We start from the raw sequence: 21759 nt of genomic DNA, 5'->3' as shown, positions 1-21759 counted from the left end.
TAGATAGATAGATAGATAGATAGATAGATAGATAGATAGATAGATAGATAGATAGATAGATAGATAGATAGATAGATATTTTATCTATCCCCTTGGGGAAATTCATGTAATATTAATATTATATAAGAACAATGTTTTCTCTGTCATTCTGGTGGTTACGTCTACACATGTATGAGGTTATTCAAACAGAGACGTGCGCTGCAGTGGCAGGGGGGTTTCAGCTTTTATGTTGCATCTGTTTGGTGTTGTTGACCGTCATCAGTCATTTGTAATGGCAGCCACGCAGATGCTGCTCTTCTAGGCAACACCTCCCCCCTGAGGTGACAGCAGACATCACAACCAACCATCTGTAGTATCTACTATCATCCGAAAAGCACAGATGCATCCAGCCTCCAGTATCCATGACCAAAGTATTTACTCTGAGCTTATCTCACAGGCTTAAAGCAGTGACGCTGCTGCAAAGCGACTCAGTTTAAGATAGACTGTGAAAATATGGACTAATCAGATTGCACACAAAGTGATGATAAGTCAAAAGATGGCACAGAGATGTTCTTAGCAGTCTCACAGCACAGCTACCAGCTCTGTGTGATTTTCTGATGTCAGCAGGGGTTGTGGATAAAATGCTAATAATTGCTTTATGTGTTTTTTCATATAGAACCAGCTCATCCTGGGAGTTATGGGAGTAGATATTGCAATCAACGAAATCAAAAGGAAGACCCCTACGTACAGAGTGAGCATGCTGTTCATTCACTGTCACCCTCATATCACTTTCATGATGACATTGATGATTATCGAATCTTCATTTACCATTTCTCTGTGCAGCTTGGAGCCAATGGTTACACTTTTGCCATCGATCCAAATGGCTACGTACTGCTGCATCCCAACCTGCGACCTAAGGTTGGTCTGACTGTTAACCCCACTCTCTGTATAATGAGCCTGCTGCTTCTGATCCTGAAGCTAACGTCAGATGTTATTCCTCCTGACTGATATGAGCCTCCCTCTCCATCTTCCCCTGTTTTTTCTCTTCCTGTTCAGATCATTAACTTTAGGGAGCCCGTCACTCTGGACTTTCTGGACGCAGAGCTGGAGGACAGCAACAAGGAGGAGGTAAGTCAACATCTTTGAAACATCATCATAATGTCTCTTTCTCAGATTAAATCGAAGGCAACTGGACTTGTATTTGTCCAGTTGCCTTCGATTTAATCTGAGAAAGAGATAACTATGACCTGGACGAATGAGAACTTACACAGACATCATCATAATGGAAAACTTGCGTATTTCATGTATGTGTCATTCAGTGTTTATATTTTTTCACTTGTTTTGACTTTTCTGTTTTTTGTACGTATTTGTACACCTTCTCACGCTGCAGCATCTCTCTCTCTCTCTCTCTCTCTCTCTCTCTCTCTCTGTCTCTCTCTCTCTCTTTCTTTCTCGCTTTTCAGATCCGCCGACAGATGATTGATGGCAAATCAGGGCAAAGGAAAATCAAGACGCTCATTAAGTCAGTTGATGAGGCAAGTCATCAATATATGAGATTCAATCATGATCCAAAGTAGCACCTTCCTGTAATGAATCTGAATCAGTCAGTATGTTCGGGATCTGTTGTTTCCCTCCAATGATTGGGAAGAGACGTGTGCCGAGGCTCTGACAGTGTTACTCACCAGAGTCTCTTTGTTGTTGCCAACAGAGGTACATCGATGAGGCCATGCGGACATACACATGGACGCCTGTGGATGGTACAGATTACAGGTAGGTTACAAATCAGACATCGTCACCTGACCTCAGACACAAAAGATTGTGCAACTTGAACCAGTGAGTGAAGTCCAACTTTGATACTTTTTATTCGTCCATTTTGAGCCACAAGTGTCAGATTTACAGTTGACAGCTGTTGCTCATCAACCAGCAGTGTTTGTTAACTGTAGCTGTCATTATCATGCATTTAGAAGACACTAAACCTATCACTGAATAAATACAGCTTGCTCATTTGCATGACAAAATTCATCTGACTCACCCACATTAAAGAACAGTTTTTCTTCTCTCATAAAAATCCTCAACAGTACTCTAAGCACAAATTAATTGCGTAGTTTGTTCATCTCAAAACTTGGTTTAACATTTGAGGTTGCATCATAATGACATTTCCTCCAGGCAACACTTGGCAAATTACAGTTTATGATATTCAATAGTCCTACAAATGCCTGGTGTGTGTTTTCTTTATTACATCTGCTGGCAGCGTGCCTGGTCCTGGCTGAGTCCATATGAGGCTTTCTCTGCACAGTTCTATTAATATTAAACTCAAAGGGAACTTCCAGCATATTTAAGAATCCATATGTCACTGTCGTGGCCTTCAACAGTCAGATGTTACCCTAGCCAGACATTCAAACTCTGCACTCTTATTTGTCCTTTACCTTAGAGTTTAGGGCAGTACATTTTTCTTGTAAGATTTGTGACATCTTACAAGAACATTGGATGTTAATTTAAATCTAAATTAGCCTTATATTAAAGATAGTCAACTGTGGCTCAGGCAGAACCTGATACTGTCACAGCCTGATTTTGTGTCTGTTCCAATTAATCCCCTTACCGAGTTATATTTTAGCTTTGCATAGTTCCACAGATTAAGAGATGGGACATGTATTTCCATTTTTTCTCTCTTTAATTTCTGGCTTTGCTGGAAGAGTAAATATTTAGTAACATTTAGCATATGTAGATCAAATGCAGATCTTAGGCTATGTTGATGGCATATTACATAGCAAAACTGCCATTCCTAGTTCAGCACCAGACAGCAGAGAAACAAAGGTAGTGACTAGCTGGTAATCAGGTGTCATCAGCTGAGCCAGACATTTCCCTCAGGAGATGATGGAGACTAAACAACAGATACTTGATCCTACAGATATAAACATTGCTCTGCAGCACCACTAGTGGTCATTAACTCCACCGGGTACCTTCAAGAGTAGAGAGCTGCCCTCTCTGGTTGAAAGGTGGTCGGGTGGTTGGTTGTGGTCAGAGGTGTGCTTTGTTGCACCTGTAACCACAGTGATGTCACAGTGTCCTGGAGTACACTTCTACATCACTGCAGCAAGGTGAGGTTAGACCACTGGAGGTCAGAAATAACAATAAGATGGTGTGAGATTTGCTTCAAAAGGAAATATGTCACATTAAATAGTGATTAGACCATAGTCTGGCTGCTGTGTGTGTGTGTGTGTGTGTGTGTGTGTGTGTGTGTGTGTGTGTGTGTGTGTTTGTATTTGAGTGTTTACATGTGCATTCAACACGTATTCCTGATTTTCTGCATCTGCCTCATTACCTCAGTCTAGGGTTGGTACTGCCCACATATAGTGAGAACCACATCAAGGCCAACCTGAGTGACCAGATCCTTCAGGTGCAGTGTAAGTACCCGCGAATACCCAGCATCCCTTGCTCTCTGTCTCTCTCTTTTTTGCTCTCTCTCTGTCCGCTCTCTCCTCCTCTCTCTCTGTCCCAAATATGACGTTACACTTTTATTCAGTCCTTCGTCCTGGGTCTCCAACATCATCGTAGGGAGCGTCTTAGCGGGGTCACCTGCTCCGCCCCGCCCCCTCCTCCCCCCCTCCTATCCCCCATCCCTTCTCCCCCCTTTCTACGCTCTCTGATAGGCAGGATCATACCTGAGTCCCTCCCCCCTACTGCCTCCTCTACTGCCCCCTGTTCCCTCCTGTCTTCATGCTGTGCTGTAAAATGGTGATGTTTTTTCTTCACACTGGCTGAAGAAAAAAATAACTGAACTGACAGAAAGGTGAAAGCTGTGGTTTTACTGTGTTACTCAGGTGAAAATAATGGTGACCTTTGTGCTATTATTTTTTTTGCCAAATGCTCTCGCCTCTTCTCCACCAAGTAATGATTCTGAAGCGTCTGTGTTCAAAGTATTTGATGTTCTGAAAAACTGTGAAAACATGCATGCTTTTCACTCCTTATGATGAGTTTTATGATTTTGGGAATCTTCCTTCTGTTATGTGTGTGATTTTTATTTATTTACTCTTTCAGTTGGATTGTGTGCGATGTTTCTCAGCTTTGGAATCATTCAGTAGATAAACTCCCACACGGCCCGGGATAAGGGCTTGTCAAATGTGGGAGTTTGGGTTTTTGTGGGTCTGAATGGGGACACATGTTGTCTCTCTCATTCTTTCTTTGTCCAGACCCTGTTACTCCCCTCTTTTCCTAGTTCATTTGATTCCTTTTTTGTTTCTCCATGATTATCTCTCACAATTACTGGTTTTGTCTTTACTGTTTTCCTTTCCTGGATCTCCCAGTTTTTTCTTTCTTCTGTTGGTTTTCCGTTTGCTCTTGCAAATAAGATGTTTGCTCTTCATTTCTTTTTCTCTCTTGTCTTGTTTGACTTAAATTGGTTTCTTTCTTTCAAGAAAAACAATATTTTTATTCAAACAGTAATTGAATAAAATATTGTCTGTGATCCCCTCCTTCCCACCCGATCCCCTGTTTCTTTTCTTGCTCACTCCTTCTCTGATGGATCCACACAGTGCCATACACCAAGGGCAAGTATACTCCATATTGGTCCACGTTCCCTACCTTTACTTCCTACTCCTTACCGCTGCCTCCTCCTTCCCACACCTCTCGTCCTGAACCTTTTCCTGCTGCCCTCCCTCCTACCCTCACCTGTCCCCGCCTGCTTGCCCCCCCTCCCCCCCTCTTCCTTCTTTTATCCCTCCTCCTCTTCCTCTTCACCCTCTTGCTGCAGCTCAGATCCCACATCTCTCACGATGGCTCCTCCAGTCCCTCAACCTCACCCTCCTCCCCACGTATCTGCTGCTCCAGAAGCAAAAAAAAAAAAGAAAAAAAAAGAAAGAAAAAAAAACGCCTCCTGCACCCAAGGAAGACAGATATTCATGTTCTCTGTTAAATTTGTCTTTTGTCCGCCCCTCCTCCTAATCCTTTTCCTTCTGTGGATAGCTCCAAATGGGTTTTGTCTGCCTTCTGTCTCCCTCTTTCTCTCAGTCTCTTTCTTTCACTTTCCTCTCATGTTGACCATATTTCTCTCTTTTTCTCTCCTTCTTTTTCTCTCTTTCTGTACCATCGATTCTCTTTCACTCTTGTCTGTCTCTCTCTTTCTGTCTTTTTCTTACAGCGTCATTAGTTCATAAATGTCTTAACTAATTCTTGCACTAGACCTCAGGTATTGACAGAACAACTCTAGTTATTGCAATAGACAGATCAGATTTGAGCATTTTGAGCTCTACATACAGTGAAAGATTTCTAATTGTTTGCTTTAACAATTATATAATGTGGGAAGGTACACACACTAATCTCTCATTTTCTAGTGCCACACTAGCTTTAATAACATATCAGCACATCCATATCATGGATTTACTGCTATTTAGTTATAGTAAAGTAAATAAAGATTTATTGTGGTCATGATTTAATGTAACGATAGATTTATTCGTCTCTATATTTAATAAAACACTTTCTTAATGATTGTAAGCTGCCGTAGTATCTCGTCCATAACTGGAGGCGTTGCAGCCTGCAGACTGACCCTACAGGGCTGAGCTGTGTCCTGCCCACCCAGGTCCTCCCATGTTGTCAGGTGTCAGGGTGCCGCTCGGCGCCTGACTCCTCTGTCGTCCCTCTGTACTCCCTGTCTCCATCAGCTTGTCTCCCTCACCCCTCACCCCTCAGACCGTCAGGGGCATGGCACCAACACTTCCTCAGTAAACCTGACCCTGGATGTGCACGGCATTGTGGGCGGAAAACTACCTGGGCACTCTATTTTTAGCTCTAAAAGTCAACATTTCCCTCCTCTGCTGTACAGAGTTACAGGTCAGGACATAATGAGAAAACAGCATGTCGGATTCATCGCAGACTTACCTGTTGCGGCTTTAATGTTGGTTGATATTTTGTGTGTTTTGTCTATGATAGATGAAATGAAGTTGCCCTACGACATGCCCTTCACAATGCAATGCATTTCCTCTGATTATGTGTCTCTCTGAGCCCTCTCCCTTGCCAGTCTGAGGGGTGACCTCTTCCATCAGGACCTTCACCCACCTCCCCCTGCAATAGTTTGCCATGTTGATGCCTGCCTGATCTAAAAGCACTCATTGTGGGCAATCTGTCTGAGAACTTGCTTCCTGACACATCACGTCTGGTCAAGTCAGTTCTCAGACATCCAAAATATGTTAGATTAAAACTAAATGAATCAGAAATTGTTTGTTGACAAAGTGAAAAAAAAAAAAAAAAAAACAAAGGTGTGAGTGCTTGTGAAAAAAATACAGTGGTCCATTGAGAGTCAGGTTCCATTTTAGGCACCATATTGGCTAACGCTAGTGTTCCCATGATACCTCAGTGTTGCTATGGTAAACTCCCTTCTGCGTCCCTGCACCTCTGAAGAACAGCTGCTGTTTACCCACAACTCCCCACTGCTCTGCCCACTGCTCTTCCCGGATAATCTTCCCCTTTCTGTTGCAGATTTTGAATCACTGCTGCCAAACAGTTTTGAGTCTGAAGGACATGTATTCATTGCTCCCAGGTAGCCCTGTGTGTGAATGCTTGCTGTCATTGATGGTCATCAGTTTTTGGTCTTGTCTTCACATCTTTCGATGCACAATATACCTTTTTTGTTTTCTTTTTTGTTTTCTTATTTGTTTGGTCCCTGCTCCACACTCAGCATCTTATATCTATCATCTGCTTTCTTGAATTATGTTGATTGTGTGGTGTTGAGTTGCACTGTGTGCAAGTTGTTGGTTTCATTCATTGTTTATCATTTTTGAGTGGTGTGTTTATTTACTGTGAGTAATTCTAATGAACATTTGTATAAGAAAAAATATAAAATTCATCATAGCCTTATGATTATTTATTATTATTAATTTACTTTCACCCACTCTCTCCCCTCATTACTGTAAAGTACCAAAGACACATACATTCTGCTTTGCCTGCTGCTACTGTGGTGCTGCATGTTTGTATTACACAAATATTTTTAAGGATTATTGGTTTGGTTGTACAATGTAATGTTAAAAATAAAATGGATATTGGACAGCAAAATGTGTAACTAGAAAAAAAAAGACTGAAATCCTCTTTGCATGTACTGTGTTGTTATCAAAGCCTCATATCCTCCAGCAGCAACCTGGATTCTGAAACACACTGATAAAAATCTCTTTTTCATTGCGCTGCCTGTTCTCTGCTCTGCAGTCCAATCCACGTTTTGTTTTGACAGACAGGTGTTTTTGCTTATTTGAATTTGAGCTTTACGACATGCATGCTGCACATGATAGCATCAAGTAACCTGTGTATGGTTTGACACTTCTCCACTTGTGTTGTGTTTCCCTTTATAGAGGCCAAATGAGGCAGGCAGAGTGTAAATGGCGTGTACATTTGTTTTTACCTTTATCTGAGTTTAAATGCCTTGTCTGTTCCTCAGGGAGTACTGCAATGACCTGGAACTGTCTTACAACAACACTGAGTTCCTGCTCAATTTTATTGCTCTCATGGAGAAGGTGACACCAGACTCTAAACAATGTGAGTTTATTTCTCTTCACCCACACAAATTAGAGCAGTTAGGATCGACTTTAAAGAAGGTATTTGAAAGTTTTGCTATTGCCACATAGCTAACGTTAGCATCAACAGCTGTTTACTTACCAGTCTTGTCAAGAACTGCAGCTATCCTTGCATTTACAAGACAAGAGGTTATAATACACCCTCTGAGCAGCGCCACCTCTTCAGAACAGACTGGACGCTACAGTGACTCGGTATCAGAAAGTGACTAAATGGGCCGCCCAGTTAAATAAATGGTTTGCAATGTTCTATATGTTTCTTATTGACAACAAATCCAATAAAAAAATTAATATTTTGGGTCAATCCCACATTCACCATCCAGCTGCCATAAATACTCGCCAGGGCACTGAAAAGTGTATTAATCCACAGCTGAAGATAGTCCTTAATAAATTCACTATTCGCTCCTGCTTGAGTAACACTTACTGAAAAGAGATATCTACATCTGAATGTGGATATGACTTATGTTTTGTGCAAGTCTCTGATATTCTGTTAATATTTAGGTGACAATTTGCTCCTTCATAACCTGATTCTGGACACTGGCATCATCAGGCAGCTGGTTGAGAAAGTGTGGAAAAATAAAGACTTGAATACGTGAGTATCAGCTAGCACTTAGGGAGGTACGTATTTTAGATTTAGACTGTGGATGAGATTTACATTTTGAAACCTCTTTCTGTCTCTTCTCTGCATCCTGACATTTAGATATGGCTTTCTAGCCGTGTTTGCTGCGACAGATGGAGGTATAACAAGAGTGTTTCCAAACAAGTAAGCGCAATCCACATCAAGGCTGTGTGTCTGGACTGCACTCGCTCTGTAGTACCGTTATGTTTCTAACTTTGTTCTGTTTTTTTTTTTTTTTGAAGTACCAAGTTGGGAAGACATGAAATTTTTCATAAACACATGGTGTAGCAGGAATCTTGTACATTACAGATTCACAGCTCCAGTGTCTGTGGTTTAAAATCTCAGGGCTGCAGAAACATGGGAGGAAGACCCTGAGCCATTTAATGCCAGCTATTACCGCCGCAGTCTCGACAACAAGGGCTACATCTTCCGAGCGCCTTATCGAACAGGTGAATGATGCGCTTGCGTTATGTATCTCACACAGAGCCTCACAATGTTGTGGCTCTTTGTTTCTAACCCCCCAACCACCACCTTCCCGGGTTTGTTTTTTTTCCCTCCTTCAGCCAGGGACGAATTGCTGAACCCAGAAAATGACACCATAGGCATCCTGGTCAGCACGGCTGTGGAGATCACAATAGGAGGAAAGACCATCAAACCTGCAGGTGGGCTCACATCTGAAAGAGGACACAAAATCCTCATAATGATAGATGTTAAAGAAAATGTTTCAGAGCAAGGGGAAGATAATTACACATCTGTGTTTTTATTTCTTGTCACTTTGTGTGGACATGTTTGTGCTCTGTGTCTATTTAGTCTGCCTTTGTGTGCATCTGTCTTTTTTTTTTTTTTTTCAATTGATTATTGCAATTAATCTCTTTTCTCTCAGTGGTTGGAGTGAAACTAGATCTTGAAGCCTGGACGGATAAGTTCAAGATTCTTGCCAGCAACCACACAGACAATCGTCAAGGCTCAAATACGGTAACATATTGAAATACACATAAAAACTACAGTGTTTACACTAAGATGTGCAAATGGTGACTTGGTTTTTCGCTCTGGCAGTGTGGACCAAACAGGGGCTGTGAAATGGACTGTGAAGCCAACAGTGATGTAAGTATTTCTGCATATTTTTAATGAGCTTCCTATCAAATGTATGAAAACCGTACATTAATTCCCCTGTTCTTCCAGTTAACAGCCCATTTTTTACCTCTGTGTACAGGATCTCCTGTGTTATTTAATAGACGATGGTGGATTCCTGATCATGTCCAATCAGAAGGATGACTGGAACAAGGTCGAGCTGATAAATTAATTTTCACGCTCACCACTGTTTCTCTCTAATCTTTACACCGAGCTTGAACAGTGTTTTTATCCTCTACAGGTGGGAATGTTCTTCAGTGATGTTGATCCGTACTTGATGTACGCTCTCTACAACAATTCCTTCTACAACCGCAAGCAGTCATTTGACTACCAGTCTGTGTGTGAACGGGTGCCCAACAGTGAAGCTGGAGCTGCGCCCAGAGGAGTGTTTGTGGTAAGAACATAAAGTTAGCACTTGAAAGGACAAGCTGCAGTAAATGAAGGGGACAGGCTAGAGGAAAATATGCTGAATTAAATGTTGGACATTTAGAGAGACTGTTGGGTGTTTGATTGAAATATGCATGTATTGCTCGTACATTTTTTTTTTCACATTTCCTCTGTGTCTGCAGCCTACAATTGCCGATTTTGTAAACCTGGCATGGTGGACATCAGCAGCTGCATGGTAAGATTTATTTACCTGAAGATAAAAGATTTAATTGATACTCTCAGTACTGGGCTTCTCCCCAAATCCAGAGAGTCGACTCACTCATCTTTCCTGTAGATATGAGAAATACATTATTCATGGCCTCTGCTCAGATACAGCTCAGACCCAGCACCTGCACCCACATTAAAGTGCCATAATACCTGTAAGACTCCTGTTTCAATGCCTTTGTTCGTCATCTGTGACCATGTGAAAACATCAGATTTTCACATAGAGAAATTAAATATGTGCTTCCCAGTCATAGTTCAGTTATAAGATTCTAGCTAGGGTTGTAACCAGCGTCTGGTTTACAAGTAGTTTAGTCAACTTGGCTGCATTCAGCACCGGAGTTGAGAGAGTCAGTGAAGCAAACGAGTTGTGCTGCAGTTCTTGTTCCATCACAGTTAGACTGAGATTGGAAAAAGTCTAGAGCCTCTATTACCTGGCTGCATTTCTACATTTTTATTCACACCTCTTGTCTCCACAGGTCCTTGTTCCAGCAGTTTATCTATGGACTGGCTTATCATAGTTGGTTCGTCACAGGTGGGTGCAACAGGATATTAAATTACTGGACGTTCAGTGTTTTGCATGTTTTTGTTGTCAGTTACACTTTTCCATATCGTCAAGCTTTGCAGTCACTTGACAAAAAGCCTTTGTGTTCTAAAATAGTCAGTTTTGGTCAGATTTATTTTAACAAGTGTGAAATAATTTGAATGTAATTCCGAAACAGTGCACAAAATGTGAATGTAAAGAAATGGTGAAGTAGTGGGTTACAGCTTTTTTTTCAGGCTAAGTATAGACATACATAATTGTACATCATTTGCAGAATGAGATGTTATATAAATCAATTTTGAGATTACTCACATTCTCTGGTGATGCTGCAGATGAGGTGGATGCAGATGGAATCGATTCCAAAGAGCGGAGTTGTGTAATGATCCAGACCCAGTTCTACTTAAGTAATCTCAGCAGCTCCTACAACATACTGCAAGACTGTGGCAACTGCTCCAGGTCTGTACGCATGTAAAAACGCAAACACACACACACACACACACACACACACACACACACACACACACAAACACACACACACACACACACCATAAAGAACTGTGCTGTGACAGAAACAGTTAGAAAGACAGATCTTTCCATTGGAGCTAATAAACTCTGCTGATGATTAAACCATATCAGCTTTAATGGAACGGTCATATCATTGGCTAAATGAGCCTCATAAGACTGTCTCATGAATCTCACTGATCCATTAGTAAATGAGTCTATGATGTAAGCAAGCAGAGGTGGGGAGGGGGCTATTGTTGACAGAGTTGTGTCTCTCTGCAGGCTGATTCATGCCAAGAGGATAAACAACACCAACTTACTGTTTGTGGTGGCAGAGAAGATGCCATGCAACACCTGCGAGATAGAGAAGCTGTCCCAGGAGGAGGAGGAGTGTATCCTTTTTCACATTGTTCACCAGCTGGCAGAGAAGAAGACACACTCTCTAATCGCTAGATTTTATCTCCTTATTACCATACCTGCGGAAACACAGACGTTTCACATTCATTTCAAGGTTATTTTTATCACGATGGTGTGAATTATGACCAGTCATTTACATCTGTAGGCCTGCATGAAGGAATCAGTGTGTGGGCGAATGATGAGATGCTGGAGAAAAGAAAAAGAAAAAAAAAAAGAAAATCCAAAAAGGATTTAAAATTTTTTTCTTAAGTGAGTCAATCTCCAGTCAAGGAGGAAAATCCATGTGAAGAAATGGCTGTGGCACGTTATCGAAAAGGACCGTCCACCTGCTTTGACATGAACATCGCCGTAAGACTTTCAGACACGACATCAATAAACACAAATAAGAACAAACAGCAATGTCATTATGTAAATGCAAACAGGCAGTTTTATGGATTTTCTGGAGAATCTTATTGAGAGGATGTGATCTTATAGTCTTATAGTGTCATTGTTTTATGTCTCCTGTGCAAATTAATGATTCTGAGCAAGCTGGTTAGGTCAGGGAAATACACTTTTTTGCTTTCTTGTTGAGAGTTAAATGCCTGTTTTAGATCTAGATGTTTTTGTGCCGATTAAACAAACAAGATACGGTGTGTTAATTAGTGAGCTTTATTTGTGAATTTTTAATACCTTTGTGCAGAGCAGGGTTAACTGTTTCTCCCTGTTTCCAGTCAGTCTGCGAAGCTAAGCTAACCGGTTGATGGCACTAGCTTCATATGCACACACACGAGAGTGGTGTATTATCAATCTTGTCATTTAACTATTGGCAAGAAAGTGAATGGGTGTATTTCCCAAAATGCCAAACTATTCTTTGAATAATATAAAACTTGCAATTAAACTAAAGCTTGTTTGAAGGAGTGTGTCCAGCTTCCTATTGGCAGTTTCTTGCATTTCTAGCATGACAACAGAAACAGAATGAAACAAAATATTTAATAAATGGTTGTTAGTCACACACATTAGTCAGATGATAGAAGTAACCAAGCATAAGGAATAAATATCAGACTGTTTTCCACAGTATTCAAAATTACAGCTGCATTTTTTCCTCTGCAGGAGAACACGTCGGACTGTGGGCGAGGTCACTCTTTCCGTCCGTCTCTCTACACTTTACTGCTCATCCAGCTGCTTCTGCTTTATCCGGCTGTCAGCCCCCACATTCACTCCCTACTACATTAATTACATTTTCCTCCACTTATTCTCCTTTTAGCCCTCCCAAGCTTCTCCCCCGTCCTGAAACCCTCTGCCGCTGCCTCCCCACCTCTGTGCCCCCCTCCCCTCCCAATATAGTCATAGGTTATAATGGGACTTCCTATCACAGCAAGTCGGAAGCCCTGAGTGCCGCGCTACCCAGCTTGCTTCAGTTTGTGTCGCTTAGTGACAACTGCTGGACATTTGTGTCCTCAGCCAATTAACCTTCATCTGCAGGAGGAGTAGGTGGTGCTGGACCACCTGGATCATCAGAGACAACGTCTGAAAAGAAAACAAAGGCCCCCACACTCCACCCCCCACGACCACCTCACCGCGTCCACCATCCAGAGATGGGAGGGGGGGGGGGGGGGGACACGTCAATGTCCTCGACACGGATCTCCCGCCTCACACAGACTGGAGAGTTGAGGGTATCTTGTCCAGCTTCGCCTCTGTCTGTCGGACAGACGGTGGGACTTCTCCTCCTCCTTCTCTCCTCCATCTCAGAGTCTCACCGCTCTGTCACTCGCCTCTCCTAACGGGCTGTGCACCGTCCAGCCACAAATAGCCACCATAAAAGAAAAACAACAAAAATAAGAACTGTCAAGTATACAAAATGTCAAGTATAAACTGCTGAAGTGATGAGTATTCCAAACATACAGTATATTTAGGTCTCAATTTGAAAAGGAAGTCGTTAGGTGTTCACCTAAAACGACGTGAATTCATGTATGCACTATATCTACTTGCCAAAATGAGATAGACTTTCATGTTGACTTATTTTTTATAGCCAAAACACAAGAAGAAGTGGCTCCTGATTTAGATTTAGGATAAACCATGAGAGGAGGTGTGGAGACGGCCGGAAACTGAAGGCTGATTCATTTTGTGCAGCTCCTAATTACCGATGAATGCTTTTAAACGACGTCCACTGGAGATTATTGTAATTACATGATGGTAATGTTTTTCCTTATATTGACTATTTAAGGCTAGTGCTATCTGTCGTCCACTAGTGACAGCTGTGAAATATGAATCAGCGTTGAGTTACTGCAGATTTGTTCAGGAGCGCTGTTGATGTTGTGTAGTATTCTCCTTTACGATCAATCGACCACTCTGACCTCTGGTTTAGACTGATGTTAAAAAAAAAAAAAAGAAGTCCCTGCACTCTCTGATAGGAAAGCTCACCTCTGCCAATCCTCATGAGGCTTCTCCACTAACCTCGACGAACACTCCTAATCACGATTTGTACATGTGCTCAACTCCTGTTCACACACTCAAACACACCAAGATCTCTGCCTCATGACTCTCTCATAGTAATTCCAGGTGAGTTTTTCTTCTTTTTGGGCTAATCATTTTTTTTTCTTCTTCTTCTTTCTGTTGGGGGCTTATTTTACCTTTTGACTGATGCTGTTCAAACTTCAAAACCATTCGCTGCTGGGGGATAGGGGCTTATCAACATTTCCAACAAAAGTGCAGAAGAGGCCACTAAATATGGTGATCACGTACAGTAGTACTCTGGTTGTAATCCGTCACAGTTCGTCATTTGATCATTACGATGTGTGAAAAGTCATTTAGACTCCCATGTTTAGGAGCCGCTCTGTTTCATAGTGCCTTGACGCACTTTGTTTTGGAATGCATCGGCTGTATTAAGAGTAGAGCTACTGTATAGTACCTTTATAAAGCAGCCATCTTTGAGGCTTTGGAGCCAGTGAGACTGAATCTGTTGGCTATAGATATAGCTTTACACAGAGCCGTCACACCCACCGGCTCTAGCTTAATGTATTTGCCCTCTCGGCTGTGGTGTCTGTGCCCCTTCAGAGCCACCTGACTGCCATCATATGGAGTTACTATACTGTTCCTTTACAAAGCCATGTATAGATCTATGATACACTATCAGTATACAGCGACTTAACTTTTAGGGCCACCTGACTGCTATAGTTCTGCCTGAATCGTATGTGTTTGTGTATGGATGTATGTGTTTTAGTTTGCGTTAAAAAAAAACCCTCATAGGGAATGTCTTTTAAACAGAGTGTGTGAGGGATGACAGTTGTGGTAGCATAGCTGTTTTTCCTGTTCCTGTGTTGCAAAGGACAAAATCCAGTGTTGTTGTAGAGGGAAAAAAAAAAAAAGGGATTTTACTGAAACAAAAAGAATCCGTCTTTAACCATCAGTCGGCTTCAAAAATTAATCTACGGGAGCAGAGGTGTCCGAAAGAATGTGTAGTTCATCAGTGTTTTCTTTTACAAATGCAACATAGTTAACAAAGCCTCTATAAATGCCTTAGTGTTACGCAGTACAGAGCTCTGATACGTCCCCCTCCCCTTTCATGTACACTCTTTCTCACGCACACACACACACACACACACACACACACACACAAATAGATCCTCCAAAATATTCACTCCCCTGGGTTTTCTTGGTGTTCTGCAGTAAGTATAGTGAGCTCTAGTTTTGTATTTTTACGTCTTGGAATGATTCAATATCGATTGATGCCTGTTCGATTAAATGCTTGAAGCGGGTGGGAGTTTTTAAACTTTCAAAAGCCTCCGACCTTCGATGTTCACAACCCACCCAACCCTCACTGTATCGCTCAGGTGGGAAGATTCACACAATGATTTGAACCTTAACTTAACACACTCTGTACAGTTGTTGGTACTCTTTGATGTGACAAACATGCTGGCACAGTAACTGCAGCGCGGCTCAGAAGAAATCAGACTCAGTAAAATAAAAGACAAAAGAATTGAAATTTAAGATTTGTATTTGCAATTTGCTCCTTATCAGAGTTGGGTAGGGGCCGGATCATCTGATGGCGGGTGCAGTTGTACTTTTCTGGCATTCGTTTGTCTGTCCTGTGCCATTAATTCTGTCTGTATTTCCCTATTTCCACTGTCTGTAAATGAACGCTACACGTGCCTGTGGAAATGTACGCCCTGCAACTTCCTCTCTTTTCCCGGCTCTGTATGCTTACAGTCTCACACATATACGTAAATATGTAGGCCTACAGTTTGTGCACCTGCACCAAAACATTATGCACAATGCGCACACACATATTTAAGCAAACACGTAATGACACTTCTTCATGCCCAGCTGGGAGATGTCAAGCACCAGGCAGAAGTAAACTGAAGACGTCACGCTAGGTGTTTTTTTTTTTTTTTTTTTTTGTGAGAGGGCGGGATGTCAGAGGCAAGCTCAGGGAGTGGGTCTCCACAGAGCAGCACGGGCCTGTCAATCAGAAGGTCATGGAGGAATCATGTAGTGACGTCTGTGTGTGCATCCCCACGGAAAATGTCTTCTAAAGGGGCACACGTATGATTTCTGTGGTTTGACAAATTTACTTTTGCCAAAAAAACAAAGAAAAAAAAAAAAGAAAAAACAGAAAATTGGACCAGCTTGGGGATGAGAGGGAGGGGTCAGCTTTAGGACACGCCCCTAGAAAACAAGTAAGGGAGGGTTTTCATGAAGCCCCCTCCCGACCCTCGCTGCATCTGTGTTGGTGCGTCTCTGTGGGAAAGACACGTGTGTATGTGATTCTGTAGTCTGTAGTCTGGTGCTATGTGACCATGTTTGACAAGTGTGTGAAAAAAATAACATTTAGAGAAAAAAAAAAAAAGTAAAATCAGTCGAATTCAAAAAAAATATAGGAATACAGCACTGTTGATAAGTTTGAGATCTGAAGTCAAAATGTTTTTTTTTTGTTTTGTTTTTTTTCATTAGTTTTTGTTTCTTTTATTTCTTGTACGTATGTGAGTGTGAATGTTTGTGTGTGTGTGGAAGATTTCGCTCCTTCTTTTCTGGGCACTGGTCCATGTCGCTCCATTCTTTTGTACAGATGAAGCTAAAAAAAAGAAAAAAAAAAGAAGAGGGCAAAATTTGTAAAATATTGTGTCTGTGACTCCTTGTAAAATATTTTCAAATTGTTTATTACAGAGAATCAGTTATTAAATAATGTTCATATTTTTCACTTCAGTTCAGTGTGTGGTGTTTGGTTTCTCAGCGAGACACAGCTGGAGGTTCATTGAATTTGCCTGGTTAAATTGAAAATATAAAATCTATAAAAGAATAAATTGTAACTGTATCAGTTGTAATACACAATATACATTTTCATGGTGCAGTGTTAAGGGAAAAGTTCAACATTTTGGGAAATATACTATTTCTTCTTCTTGTAGAGAGTTAGATGAGTGTCTCTGTTTCACATTGGATTAAGTGCCATGCTATTTCTTGACTGGGACCTGTTTCCCAACAACATATCTTCCAAAATGTTGAACTTTTCCTTAAATAGTCTGAGCCTCGTCTGCTCCTAATCATTTTAAAAAAGACTTGATTTACAGTTTGATTACTGACACTATTAAAAAGTCAAAATCAGGTCATGCAGGAGGATGTTTGTGGTCTACATTTGTCATGAATGAACAACATGTTTATGTACGTGGCTCCAATGATACAGTGTGTGTGTGAATCTCTCCTCCACTACACAGTGAAGATATTCACAGCGTGGTAAGGAAGTCTGTGAGAGCTTTGTGCCAAGTGTCCGGGTCGTCCAGGTAACAGGGGTGACCTGCTCCTTTCATCACCACCACGCTGTGATTGGTCAGATTGCTCAGGTTGCGCAGCGACACCTCTCCGAGCTGAGCGTCCTGGTCACCATAAACGATCAGCGATGGGACCTGGAGGAGACATGAGACACAAGTAAAAAATAATTCAAACCTGTTGCTAAAGGGATTTTGTAGATGTCCTACATTTTACCTCAAGTTTAAAAAAAAAAACTCAAACAAGTCTGGTGAGAAAATAAGAGACAAGCTTTTTATTTTTATTAGATGTGCCTAATTTATGTGTCTAGATGTCAATATGAACAAAAGTAGAGTAAATAAAAGAGAGTGAGAACAGAGTGTGGTGAGGCAGCTTTTATCATTAGTATTTAGGTTCTCTACTTGTAAGACACTACCACATTATAAATGTACTCCATTACAAATTAAAAGTTCTACTCCAGACTCCAGTCCAGATGTGGCCATAGAAGCTGCAGGTTCTGGCCGTGCAGAAAGGCCAATTAAAACATGTAATGTGAGTTAACACAATGTACAAGATTAATAATAAAAGTACTTCAATATGACTCAAGTCCCAAAAAACGCTGAATCCCGACAATTTCCATGATACAGCTCAACAGCATCTTTTCGATAACAGTGTGTAAAAATAGTTTTTGTGTTAAGAAAAAGTCGTCTCCAAACCAAGATAAACCTGGTAACTTCACTTTGACATCACTGAGGTTGTTTTAAAAAGCTCCTCCAAAGCCACAGAAGACGTTCTACAGATGATTAATTCTCCCTGTGACCAGTCAAACTGACTTTCATCTGTCAAATCAGTGGACTGCACCTTTAAAAACTTGTTGTTAAAAAGTGTTATTGGCAAAATGCACATAAAGTATAAAAAGGTATGAAAAAGAATAGGCCTAGTCAGAGTTAGAGTAAAATACTGCATTATAATTACTGTTGTGTTTCTATGTATGTCAACTTCTTTCAGCTTTAAATACAGTTAAAACAGCACAGCCACTTTTAAAAACCTGATCATGTGTTTTTTTATGTACAACCTCGATCATCAAAGTAACCAGTAACTATAGCTGTCAAACAAATGTTATATTAGAAGTATCAAAGAAAATAAAATGGAAATATTTAAGTAAAGTAAAAGTACCATAATATTATACTCAAATACAGTACTTACATTTCAGCACTGATTTTATTCTGTTTCATTTGCTGTGTGTATTTAATCATGTTACTATCACAATTCCACTCTGATATTATGACACTGCTTTTGTTCTACAGTATATTATATATTTTCCCCAAATCACAGAGCGTCATCTGCTCCTTCAGTAAGAGCTTCATGCGTTTTCTTCAGACATGTTTGCTTGTTTCTGGAGGTGAACTACTTCCCTGTAACGCACACATCCCCTTCATGGATTATGCACCTTCACTTGGTTTGCTATCTAAGAAATTTAATTTTGGAATGGTTTGGAGTTGGATGAAAGGCAGTGGCGTCTGTGAAAGTACAAAGTCACATGATATCTACTCCTGTCATGGTAGCATGTAAAAATCCACAGCCTCTTTTAGAAAGGGGACCGGGAAATGCTGGAAATTGGAGTTGACATTCACAGTTGCTCAAGTTATCCTTTAAAGAGCAAATGAAGCGCACACATAATGTAAAAAAAATGAAAATAAAAAAAGTTTTCCACAGAAGGAAACTAGAAAAGAATATAAACCAGAGGCATATCCTCATGCACAGACTGTACCTTTACACTCTGGTACTGCTCTGCTGTGAATTTGTCGGTGCAGATGGGAGCTACAGGGACGTAGGCTCGTATGAGAGCCTGGTGCTGGAGGAGGAACGGGAGGGAGTACATCCCACTCAGGGACGGGCTGATCACCACCACGGGGCTCAGGTTCAGGTGCTCACACACTTCCTTCAGGAAACCTGCAGGGGCCAGTTCTCCCACCGGTGCCGGGGCCTCAGCTGACTTAGACCGTCCAAGTCCTGTGGACAGACAGGGAGAGGGATGGGGTTAAGGGAGGCTTGAGAGAGGAAGCAGAGGGCAGCAGGTGGGGAACAAGAGCAAAAACATGTCCAGATTAACCTGTTTAGTGGCCTTGGGACACAATTTTTGCTGTTCGAGAACTACATACCAATCAGTTTTCACACCAGAACCTTTAGAGCAGAGGTTGTCAAACTGGGAGGTGTGGGAGAGTTGGTAGGAAGATGATACTGTGTGAGGTGAAAAGGCTGTGGAACAAAGGGATGCTATGGTTTGGCCTGCTCACCAACACGGTACACAGTTACAGTCAGCAGTAGTGGCTGCGACACACAGCCCACGGAGGCAGCTGTGGTACTTAAAAACCTTTAGCACCAAATAGTTTGAGAATTATCAAATTAATTTTTCTTAAGTCATCCATTGATAGTTGTCTGTGCATCCATTTGTACACTGCTGGTGTTAGAACTAGTGATGCAAATGCCCTTACATACGTATATGCAAGTGATTAAAGTTCCAGCAACCAGACACAGTGAACCTGGGACTTTTAGGACCCCTGGAGGTCTGGGAATCCAGAGCAGTTGCCCACTCTGCCCAGTTGTTCATCCAGACTTGTGTGAAGTAGTGAAGAAGGCCGAGTTTGTTCCCTTCAGACTCACCTGGCAGGTCGATGGCGACTGCACGGCAGCCAGCTCCGGCCAGAGTCTCCAGAGTGCCAATGTTGACCCAGTTTTCTGATGAGAAACGGATGCCGTGAAGGAGCAGAACTGACATGTTCACTTCCCCTGAGGCGGGTTCACTTTGTCTGTAGAACAGCGGTGCTTTGCAGCTCTCCACCTGCACACTCCCTTCTGTCATCTTAACAGCTGACATCCTGAACAAAAAAACCCACTGGATTCTCAGATCAGTCTGCACATTTACATACAAAATCATAATCCGATCAAGCGCGTTTACAGTATATTGCCATAAATCACAAATTTGTCTGAATCGGAACAACATAAGATCTTCTCCTTAAACCTGCGACTCAGATGAAGCCTTTTATGGGAAAAAAAAGCAACCTCATGAAGATCAAAAGAGGAGGGATCCCTCTGTAAGAACAGAGTAGTGGCAGTCCTACACTTTAGTTAATTAGTTGATCAACAGAAAATGAATTGGCAACTTTTTATTAGTAACTTTTCAAGCAAAATTACTAAACAATCTGTTTACAGCTTATCAAATGAGAGGGTATTTGCTTTTCTCATTGTTATATTATGGTAAAATGAATATATGAGTTATGGTAACAGTAACAGAGCAAGCATTTTAAAGACATGACCCTGATATCTGCAAAATTGTAACAGGCAACTGTCACTATTGTAGCATACACAATTAATTGCAAAATTTAAATTGATAATATAGATAGATAGATAGATAGATAGATAGATAGATAGATAGATAGATAGATAGATAGATAGATAGATAGATACTTTATTTATCTCCCAGGGGAAATTCACGTGTCCAGTAACTCATTGGTAATAATAATAATAATAATAACAATAATATTTAAATGAGTCTACTTCCTTTGGCTGAGGTTGTTTTATATGATAATAGTTTGTTGCAAACATAAAATAAAATATATATCAAGTTTAACAAGTTTAAGTTTCAGTTAAAATGTATAAAAACAAGTCCTTTGTGAATGGGCAAATAAAACAAACATTTTTTGTATCATTATTATTAGTAGTATAACTAGTATTATTATTGTTATTATTGGTTTACTGTGCACTTTGCCTTTAAATCGTGACAAATGTACATGTTATATACAGGCTATTTAAATTTTGTATTAGGATTCTCTTTTACTTAAGTGTTACTTTTCACACTAGCCTTTTTGCCCGATGCATTTTTGCTTGTACATCAGAGAGATTATTCATCCGTGAATCTTCTTCATGTGGTGTAGTGCTGGCTGAACAGCATGTGGTTGTTCTGTACATCAGGGGGAAAAAAGAAACAATAAGTAGAAGCCAACTAAGTAAATAAATAACAGGTATCAGGTGGCAGCTGCTCACATCAACACATCAGCCAAGTCTATTCCCTTCACATGTGCATGTCTAAGAGAGCCCTGGTAAATGAAGCCTCAGTGGTAAACACGGCCGATTTAATCCACACCTCTCTGGCACAGTCTCAACTGAACACGGTCAATTGCTCCACAAAGACGCGTGTTGCACCGTTTTGCATCATGTTCCTGTTAATTTGTCCGCTCTGTGTTTCAATAACTGTCTTTTAATGAGTCGTGTGAGTTCACAGAGACTTCCTGTCCTGTCCAGAGTTGGAGTGAAGCTGGCAGGTTACACACTCTGATCAAAGTCCACATTAGATCATCTGTGCTCCCGCTCTTCATCACAAACACAATGACACTTACCTGATGCTTTGCAGAAACGAGCCGACGATTAACCAACAAACTAGATCTGTTTGTAGTCCAGACCCAGCTGTAGTTTCACTTTATTTCCCGGAAAACGGGAGAAAAAAAAAACCCCGGAAAACCTCTGGAAATTATTCTACTGACGTCTAGCGTTTGTTTGGAGAACTGCTTTTATTCTGGCAGCAAATTCAAATCCAACCAGACGTCTGTGTTTCATGCAGGATATTTGGTTTAAACGTCAGGTACATTGTA

General features: G+C 41.1%; 2 protein-coding genes across 6 annotated transcripts in view; one reads left to right on the top strand and one right to left on the bottom strand.

Annotated features, from left to right (window-relative positions):
- The window catches only part of cacna2d2a (calcium channel, voltage-dependent, alpha 2/delta subunit 2a), a 141074-nt gene extending 124501 nt beyond the window's left edge, over window positions 1–16573 (top strand). For 2 of the 3 annotated variants that reach the window (XM_056391374.1, XM_056391354.1), the window contains 23 exons: window positions 656–730; window positions 823–897; window positions 1036–1107; window positions 1443–1514; window positions 1688–1749; window positions 3307–3383; window positions 4512–4526; window positions 6451–6511; window positions 7400–7497; window positions 8034–8124; window positions 8233–8295; window positions 8497–8600; window positions 8715–8813; window positions 9035–9126; window positions 9208–9255; window positions 9365–9436; window positions 9524–9676; window positions 9852–9904; window positions 10410–10465; window positions 10807–10930; window positions 11258–11367; window positions 11658–11740; window positions 12482–16573. In XM_056391374.1, the coding sequence (XP_056247349.1) occupies window positions 656–730; window positions 823–897; window positions 1036–1107; window positions 1443–1514; window positions 1688–1749; window positions 3307–3383; window positions 4512–4526; window positions 6451–6511; window positions 7400–7497; window positions 8034–8124; window positions 8233–8295; window positions 8497–8600; window positions 8715–8813; window positions 9035–9126; window positions 9208–9255; window positions 9365–9436; window positions 9524–9676; window positions 9852–9904; window positions 10410–10465; window positions 10807–10930; window positions 11258–11367; window positions 11658–11740; window positions 12482–12604 (1878 nt within the window). In that variant the 3' untranslated portion in view covers window positions 12605–16573. The remainder of the gene's footprint in view (window positions 1–655; window positions 731–822; window positions 898–1035; window positions 1108–1442; window positions 1515–1687; window positions 1750–3306; window positions 3384–4511; window positions 4527–6450; window positions 6512–7399; window positions 7498–8033; window positions 8125–8232; window positions 8296–8496; window positions 8601–8714; window positions 8814–9034; window positions 9127–9207; window positions 9256–9364; window positions 9437–9523; window positions 9677–9851; window positions 9905–10409; window positions 10466–10806; window positions 10931–11257; window positions 11368–11657; window positions 11741–12481) is intronic. The other variant, XM_056391363.1, reaches the window with a different exon arrangement.
- abhd14b (abhydrolase domain containing 14B) lies at window positions 16512–21727 on the bottom strand. 3 transcript variants are annotated; one of them, XM_056391422.1, is made up of 5 exons: window positions 21508–21727; window positions 20973–21071; window positions 19775–19989; window positions 18882–19123; window positions 16512–17268 (listed from the first exon to the last, which is right to left on the bottom strand). In XM_056391422.1, the coding sequence occupies exons 2-5, from the start codon at window positions 21017–21019 to the stop codon at window positions 17089–17091; spliced, it is 684 nt and encodes a 227-aa protein (XP_056247397.1). In that variant the 5' UTR covers window positions 21020–21071; window positions 21508–21727; the 3' UTR covers window positions 16512–17088. The 3 variants fall into 3 exon arrangements, with proteins under 3 accessions (XP_056247397.1, XP_056247414.1, XP_056247406.1); XM_056391439.1 differs by lacking the exon at window positions 20973–21071 and having other exon boundaries at window positions 19775–20006; window positions 21508–21726; XM_056391431.1 differs by lacking the exon at window positions 20973–21071 and having other exon boundaries at window positions 21508–21723.
- Window positions 21728–21759: the final 32 nt, after the last annotated feature.

This window comes from Seriola aureovittata, chromosome 2, assembly GCF_021018895.1.
Source record: "Seriola aureovittata isolate HTS-2021-v1 ecotype China chromosome 2, ASM2101889v1, whole genome shotgun sequence".
Lineage (NCBI taxonomy): Eukaryota > Metazoa > Chordata > Actinopteri > Carangiformes > Carangidae > Seriola > Seriola aureovittata.
Note: the sequence above shows the minus strand (reverse complement) of the source record. Positions and strands in the feature narration are given on the sequence as shown.

Excerpts from the sequence above, each read along its gene's own strand:
- abhd14b (XM_056391422.1), bottom strand. The coding sequence starts at position 21,019 with ATGAATAATCTCTCTGATGTACAAGCAAAAATGCATCGGGCAAAAAG. Across the intron at positions 19,990-20,972 it reads AAAATGCATCGGGCAAAAAG|GATGTCAGCTGTTAAGATGA; the intron begins GCTAGTGTGAAA and ends TTTTTTGTTCAG. Across the intron at positions 19,124-19,774 it reads AGTCGCCATCGACCTGCCAG|GACTTGGACGGTCTAAGTCA; the intron begins GTGAGTCTGAAG and ends GTCTGTCCACAG.